The sequence below is a fragment of the Dipodomys spectabilis genome, unplaced genomic scaffold, assembly GCF_019054845.1.
Source record: "Dipodomys spectabilis isolate Male_0828 unplaced genomic scaffold, ASM1905484v1 ptg000130l, whole genome shotgun sequence".
Classification (NCBI taxonomy): domain Eukaryota; kingdom Metazoa; phylum Chordata; class Mammalia; order Rodentia; family Heteromyidae; genus Dipodomys; species Dipodomys spectabilis.
The window spans coordinates 1,523,681-1,531,089 of record NW_024870807.1 but is presented as its reverse complement, the minus strand read 5'-3'; the positions used below and the strand labels follow the sequence as shown (position 1 = coordinate 1,531,089).

General features: G+C 59.2%; 1 protein-coding gene and 1 long non-coding RNA gene across 3 annotated transcripts in view; one reads left to right on the top strand and one right to left on the bottom strand.

Moving 5' to 3' along the window:
- Nucleotides 1-277: 277 nt before the first annotated feature.
- Nucleotides 278-4,010, bottom strand: Irx5 (iroquois homeobox 5). Of its 2 annotated transcripts, none has more exons than XM_042689940.1 (3): nucleotides 3,319-4,010; nucleotides 1,855-2,260; nucleotides 278-1,665 (listed from the first exon to the last, which is right to left on the bottom strand). In XM_042689940.1, the coding sequence occupies exons 1-3, from the start codon at nucleotides 3,565-3,567 to the stop codon at nucleotides 869-871; spliced, it is 1,452 nt and encodes a 483-aa protein (XP_042545874.1). In that variant the 5' UTR covers nucleotides 3,568-4,010; the 3' UTR covers nucleotides 278-868. The 2 variants fall into 2 exon arrangements, with proteins under 2 accessions (XP_042545874.1, XP_042545875.1); XM_042689941.1 differs by having other exon boundaries at nucleotides 3,326-3,330.
- A 1,951-nt stretch (nucleotides 4,011-5,961) lies between these two features.
- The window catches only part of LOC122116304, a 39,872-nt gene continuing 38,424 nt past the window's right edge, over nucleotides 5,962-7,409 (top strand). Inside the window, exon 1 of the long non-coding RNA XR_006148938.1 lies at nucleotides 5,962-6,031. This is a non-coding gene — a long non-coding RNA (uncharacterized LOC122116304). The remainder of the gene's footprint in view (nucleotides 6,032-7,409) is intronic.

Below are 7,409 nucleotides of genomic sequence, written 5' to 3'. Positions count from 1 at the left end.
CTTTTCTCCCGTCTGGGCACACACTTGAGTCTCTCTTCTCCCTTCTCCAGGGCCCAATCTCCCCTAAGTAGCCCGCATCAATGACCCAAATCCTCATTCCCCAGCAGGGCTATCCCCCGGGGCATGTATTCTAATTACTGGACAATTTCCTTTAGCATATTTAGAGAGGGTCCGTAGTGCTGTTCACACCCCACTTCGAAAAAAGTTACAGTTGCAGTTTTTGACCAAGGCAACGGACAGTTTATTGAGGCTTCTAAAAAGTAAAGAGTAGCTCTGATTATGTTAAAATCTCTTTTAATTAAATATTTTTTTTGCATTTTTACAAAGGCGGCTGCAGTTTCTTTTACCTTTTAAATCTAAGTGTATAACCTGTTTCCTTTCTGTAATAATACTTTAGCTCATACCCAGAAAAATCAATAGGTGTAAAAAATTAAATTAAACTTGTATTTTTTTAAACTATGAAACAGTTTTGGGAGGGAGGAACACAAATGTATATATTTATATTACAAAAAAACATTAAATGCCTGTACAAGTGTCTTGATTTCATAATTTACTTCAAAGATATTGAATTATCAATTTAAATACAAAAATGCTACATTAAATATACAGAATAAGATTTAATACAAATTCTCTTTTTAATTTTTCTTCTCAGTTGGTTAAGACATTTTTGTGTATGTGGAGATGTTTTACATTTTTATGCCATCCATCCCCACTGATTATAAACTTTTGAATAGGAAGGATAGTTTTTCTCTCTCTATCTCACTCTCTCTTTCTCTCTCTCTTTCTCTCTCTCGGTGATGGGGGGAAAATAACTGCCAAGGCCATGTTTTTAATAAATTAGGGAAGTCCGGGACCGACGCAGCCCGCGTTAAATGTCGGACATACCTTTCTTCAATTCATAGGGAGAGTCTTTGCACAGGTCTAGTTGAGACGGGTTCCTCAACATTTTCGGGTCTTTAGCCAAAGTGTCCGCTCGGTTCAACACGGTCTGGTTTAATCCATTGAAATGAGAGCCTGGACCGGTTGTGGGACCTGGCCCAGGCCCGGGGTGGCCATGGAGGTGTCCAAAGGAGCCATAGTTCGTGTAGCCGGGATAGAAGGGCGCCGTGTAGTAAAGAGGCCGGGACAGCACCGTCCCGCCGGGAAAAGGACACTGCGCCGAGGGCGAACGCGACGGCGCCGGGGATGGCGACGCGCGGCTGCCTCCTAGGACTTGCCCGGCTACGGGCCCCGGGCACGGTGGGCATGGAGAACCCTCGTTCCCGCCGCCCCCGTCCTTGACCTTGTCCGAGGATGTGGCGATCTCTGCCAGAGACCACAGTTTGGGCTTGGCAAGCACCACTGGCTGTGGCGGTGGCGGCGGCGAGTGGATGACCGAGGGTCCGCCGGGGCCTGGGGGCAGCTCTCCCGAGGACGGGTGCGCACCGGGCCCCGGAGCGCCCGTGGGGTAGTGAGAGGCTGGGTCGTCCGCCAGCCGCGCCGCCGCTGGCCCAGCTGGGGAGGGCCCGCCGGCGCGAGGGGCCCCGGGCTGCGCATCGTGACGCCCCTCGGAAGGCACCTCTTTAAAATCCGAGTCGCTGAGGCTGCCTTCGGTCTCCTTGCCGGCGGGGGTGGGCGGCCCCTGCAGCCGTTCGCAGCCTGCGGCCGCCTTCTCCTCGACTCCTCCTGTGAGCGAAACCCAGGCTGTCAGAAGGGGAGGGGGGGGGGGGACAGAAGCCACCCGGTGGGACCCAGGCTTCTGCCCGCAAAGTCCGAGCCCCCTTGCTCCCAACCTCCAAGACCCGTGCGCGCCCCCTCCAGGCCCCCTTTTCCTTCTCAATCCGGCCCAACACGCCCTGTCCCATCTCCACCAACCTGCTTCCGGGCCTTCGTGGTCACTCTTGTCCACGGGTTTCTGGGGCTCATCCTCGTCGTTCTTCTCCAGGTCGATGTTCTCCTCTTCCTCCTCGTCCTCGCTGCGGTTCCGCGGCGTCCACGTCATCTTGTTCTCCTTCTTGAGGCGCCGGCGCGCGTTGGCGAACCAGGTGGACACCTGGGTGAGGGTCATCTTGGTGATGATGGCCAGCATGATCTTCTCGCCCTTGGTGGGGTAGGGGTTCTTTCGGTGCTCGTTGAGCCAGGCCTTGAGGGTAGCTGTAGCGTCCCGTGTGGCGTTCTTCCGGTACGCGGGGTCCCCATATGGGTAGGACCCCAGGGGCGCCGCGTAAGGGTGGTACCCCAAGGATCCCGCCATGCCGGGTGTGTGATCGTAGGGAGAACCCTGCAGGGAACAGACAGAGATTGATGAGTGTGGACCGAGCTCTTCACAGCCACCGGAAAGGCTGAAGCACACTTTTCCTGGGCTCCGGGGTCTGCGGGACGGCGAGGCCCGCAAACCAGCTTTCCCTCGGGCAGGGCTGGCTGATTCACACCCAAGAGCAGCCCCTCCTCCCTCCTAGTAGACAGCGGGGGGGCCCCTCAACTCCAGAATGTGGGACCTCGGAAGCTGTCCGGGCCTCGGCGCCACATTGGTGGCCCCTTTCTGTCGGGGAAGGTCCGTGCCCGGTGCGCAGGTCGGGGCCTCCGTGGCCCGGCCCACCTTCCAGATAGAGGCCAGGCCTGGGCGACTCTGAGCAGCACCAAGGCGGCCGCGTGTTGGGCGCAAGGGGGTAGAACAAGAGAAGTCAGGGCTTTTTTTTCTTTTTCTTTCTTTCTTTCTTTTAATCTTCAAAGAATCTCAAACCACAAGCTAAGTCTTAACTCCCACGCCCACCCTCCAAAAAATGCTACCCCGAACTCAAGCCATTGCGCTTTTCCAGAAAGTGCGCCCGGCCGAAAAATCCCGGATGCACCGCAGCTCGGACGACTTTTCAGAAATTTAATACCTCCAAATCGGATTGCGAAGATAGGATTACGGATTTGCAACATTTTGGAGGATTAATTAAAGGCGAGGGCAACCACATTTGCATAGATTTAGCACGCTTCTGTTCAGATTTCGGGTGTATTTCTTTTGAACTACTTTTCCAACACCGGAAAATTAAAAAAAAAATACAATTCTCAAGACGGGCCAGTGCCTATGTTTGAACCAAAGGTTCCTCTTCAATTGCAACGACGTCTCCCCTCCAAACCCCACCAGCTCTGCGATCTTGGCTCGAGCAACTCCTGAGCTCGAGGCCCGGGCGAAGCCGAGAGAGACAATCGCGCAAGTTTGCCGGGGCCAGCTCAGCTTGGCGGGGAGATCGGTGGTGGCGCTTAGGCCCGTGTCCCCAGCAGTCCCCGCCTGCAAGTCTGGCCTCGGCTGCCCTCGCCCTCCGCTGGTCTCAGATCCCACTCACTCACCACGTACGAGGAGAAAGCAGCGGCGGCGGCAGCCGCGGGGTCCGCGCCGTACTGGAGGTGCGAGTTGTAGCCCGGCGAGGGCGCCGTGAAAGCAGTGGAGCCAGCGTAGGGCGAGAACGCAGAGCCCGAAGACGATCGGCCGAGCTCATCCGTGCGGGGCCCCGAAATAACGCTGGTGCTGTACGCCGGGCACGAGTAGAGCGCCAGCGAAGCGGACGGCTGGTACAAGTAGCCCTGCGGGTAGGACATGGCCACACACGGGCATGGGGCGCGCCGCGCCGCGGCCGCCAACGAGCCGGGCGGCGCCCTGCGAGGGCGATCGGGCGGGCACCTGGCCTCTGGCTGCCCTGGGCCGCCGCTCTTCGAGCCCCGGCTCCGGGGCTCCGGCCCGCAGCGCCTCCTCTTTAGCTTCCCGCGCGCCTCCGGCTGCGATGGTTGCGCCCGCTCCTCTACGCGCCCCACTCGCCCCGGCTCGGCTTTCCCCCCCTCCCTTCCCTGGCTGCTTTCTTTTCCCCCTCGCTCTTTGCACCGGGGGGCTCTGCTTTTGGCTTCGCAAAGGTCCTGCCAAGATGCTAAGTTGGAAATTGAGGATTCTGACGCCTTGTGCGCGCCCGAAGCTCCTCCTTCCCGGGGTGTAGTCAGTGGGAGGACTGGCAGGAGCCTCTGGGCGGCCACAGCCAACCCGGCCGCCAGGCGCGCCTCGCCCTCTCCCTCTTCCTTCCCGGCTCCCTCTCCCGCTCGCTGGCTCTCCCCTCGCCCCTCCCTAGCGCCCGCCTTCTCCTCCGCGGCCCCCCTCTCCCCTCTCTCTCTTACCTCCCCCCTCCCGTCCCCAGCTCTCCCTCTCTCTTTCTCTCAGACTCTCGAGCGCCGGCCCCAGGATGACAATCACATCCCAAGAGCGCCGACCTCTTCCAACTTTCCTCCCCAGCTAACTCGGGGCGGAGCGGCAGGCTCGACGCGTCGCGGGCCCAGATAGCGGGTCCGAGTGCTCGCAAGCACAAAGGGATCGAGGCCACGGACTGTGAAGGGATGAACGCTCTGCGCTCTTCTTGCCGCCGCAGATCGCAAACTTGGGGGATTGCTGGTTCTTCCGGAGACTGGGTTCTGGGCTTGGAGGCAGATCGTCTCTCATTCCTAAGGATCGCAACTAAGGTCCCTGGTAGTGCCGATGGATGCCTGCGCCCAGGGCGCAGGAAGTTCGGCTTGGCTGCCTCAAAGCGCCAGCCACAGCAGCAGGTGGGCGAGAGCCAGGCCTGGACTCGGACGTTTGCACGTCTCTGGCTCGGCCTCCCTTCCTAGGATCCCCGGACCGGGAGGAGACACTACGGGGCTGGGGTGGGGCTGCGACTACCAGGTTAGCCCTTCTCTAAGGGAGAGATGGTGGGCAAGAACTGCCAGGAGAAGGAGCAGCTATAACCCAGTGGCTCCCCGTCCTGTCCCCGCCCTCCTGCCACCCCCAAGCCGCGCAGACTCTTTTCTCCAGGGTCTCCATCAGCAGCTCGGCCGCCGGGTCCCTGGTGGAGGAAGGTGCGGGGTCCCCTTCCCTTTTGTTCAACCAAGGCGCCTTCCCCTCCGCTTGCACCCGCCCAAGCGCCACTGCAAACACTCGGCAGAGCAGTGCCCAACCCAAACACTGTTTGTTCAGCGAGGCGCTGGCAAGGCAAACACTCACCATGGAGTCACAGGCAGAGTCCTTGCCCACCACGGCCACGCCGTGAGAATACAAAGCAGCCCCTCTCCCCATGTCTCCCCCTCCCTCACCCCCCCCCGCCCCCGCCACAAGTCACCGACGCACTCGAACTCTGGGACAGACAGGGGCGCTGGTGAACCAGGACACGGCCCGTCTCGGCACCCGAGTTGGGACTTTCATGGACGTGTTGGCCAAGTGGGGCCACCGAAGCATAACTACACAAACTGTATACAAAAGTTTCTCGCGGTGACTTGGGTGAGCGAGGCGCACTTTATTTGCGGAGCTCCAGCCTGGGCACACACTCGCACTAACCCACCTCGGCCACTGGGCACCCACTCGGCGGCGCGCCTTCACGCACGCACGCGCGCCGACTCCTCCCCTCTGCCTGCTCCCGATCCGGGTTCCGCCTCCTAAGCTGATTGACCCCCGCTCTCTCCCCCCCCTCCACACCCCCCTCCGACACCCCATTCGCTGTCAGACTACATTCTCCAAGAACCCCTCGTTTAGCTCCGCCCCTTCCCTTCCATTGCTTTCGCTTCGGATTGGACACCGCCCTCCACAGGCCCCGCCTATCGATGACGTAAGCCCCGTTCCCTTAGAGTCCAGGCTCAGAAGGGGCGGAGTGGGGCGGGGCTTGGGCTGCGCTATTGTCATGGAGACCAGAAGCCAGCAGCTGCTTTCTGGTGGCGGGGATATCCCGGCCGCGGGGACTTGCGAGCCTGCCTGGACTGAGCGGAGGGGATCCGACGGGCCGAGCGTGAATGACCAGCGCGGCCTCTCCGGCTCGCTCTCCTAGGCCCGGGCTGGGGGCGCCAGGGAGCGTCCCCCGCCCCTGCCAAGGTGGCTCCCGCCTCCCGCGGCCTCGCCGCCCCCCTGCTCCGCCTGCCGCCGCCGCCGCCGCAGACCGTCGCGCTAACGGTCGGTGGCGGCCCGCTTGCGCCGCCCGACGGGGACTCGCGCCGGCCACGAGGGAGCGTCCGCGGCCCGCGCGCCCGCGCCGCGGTGGCAGCGGCGGGCGGAGAGGTGAGTCCCCGCCCCGCCGGGCCTCGCTCAGTGCGGGCCGGAGCGCGGCGGACGGGACCGGGCCCCGCCTCTCCGGGGGTCACGGCCCCCGGGCGGGGGCGTGTCCCTTCCGGCCACGCGTGTCCTTCCCCGCTTCCCCCTCGGCTCTAGTCCAGGACTGGAGACTTCTGAAACCGGGCCACGGAGGTCTGTGCCGCGAGAATCCGAATCGGTGGCGCAGACAGCCTGGTTGCGTAATCCGCCAGCCTGGGCCGCAGGCCGTTCCGCCCCCGCCGCCCCGCGCGCCCTCCGCCCTCGCCTTCCTCCTTCCTTTTCTTCTGCTTTTCCTTCCTGCCTTCCTTCCTTTTTCATTTGTAGTAAGGTTTTATCTGTGGCCAGGACCGGAGAGACGCCTGCAAGACGTTGGAGCGTTTAGAGTTTGTGTGTCTGTGGCTCTGGCTGTCACCTTCGCTCTACGTCAAATCCAAGGCTCATTTCTTGAGGATGTCTCTATTTTCTGCTTTATTTGCACATTGATGGCTGGGCTGCTCGATTGGCCAGGGCCGCCCGGGCGTCTGAGATAGACTCGCGCTGAATGTGTGAGACCCCAGGGCTGATCGTTGGCTGGCAGGCGGAATTCAGATCGCATCTTGGCGGGGTCTCTCCGTTTTTATTACAGACGCTTTCACGTTTTTGCGGGCGAACACCACGGTTTTAGCTTTCTGTCTGGATAGTGGTGACGTCTGGCTCCCCCCCCCCCCCCCCTCGCTTTCACCGTTCTATTCAGCAGCCCTTGCGTTTGGGAACTTGTTTACTTGTTAGCGGTCTGGTCGCTGAAGCGCAGATCTGTCTCCCACTCATCCCAGGTTATGAAGAATTTTTTTTCCCTCCCTATTGTGTTGTGTATTATTTTTTTCCTAAACATGTTAACTTGCACCAGGAATAGGTCTGCTCTGATTGCTTTTCATGTAGAGCCACTAAACTTTGTTTTAAAACTTCTTAAGGCTTTATTGGTTTGTCATGTCTGCAGAATCCAGATACGCACAACTCTTAAGCAGAGCTTTTGAATACGATCCACAAATTGTACGGCCAAGACAAGGGCCAAGGGGCTTGCCCTTCAAGTTTTAGACAAGCACAGTTGTCATTGTTTCAATCAAGTGCAGAGGAGGTGACTCCTGTTTATTTAGTGTAATAGCTGTTTACAGTTAAAACTTTAAAGGCTCATAAAAGTAGGTCTGCCTGTATTTTAGAGATCTCATCTTCCTTGTGGGAGACAGCCAGCACCAACCCCAAGAAAGGCAACAGATTGCTTCCTTCATATCGCTTTGCTGTTTTCAGTGTACTTAAAGGATTATGATTGATAAGGCTGTCTTGCCAGAGAATGTTGACACAGGTGTGC

Coding starts and splice junctions, on each gene's coding strand:
- Irx5 (XM_042689940.1), bottom strand. CDS start 3,567: ATGTCCTACCCGCAGGGCTACTTGTACCAGCCGTCCGCTTCGCTGGCG. Junction 2,261..3,318: donor CTGCTTTCTCCTCGTACGTG/GTGAGTGAGTGG, acceptor TGTTCCCTGCAG/GGTTCTCCCTACGATCACAC. Junction 1,666..1,854: donor CCACGAAGGCCCGGAAGCAG/GTTGGTGGAGAT, acceptor TTTCGCTCACAG/GAGGAGTCGAGGAGAAGGCG.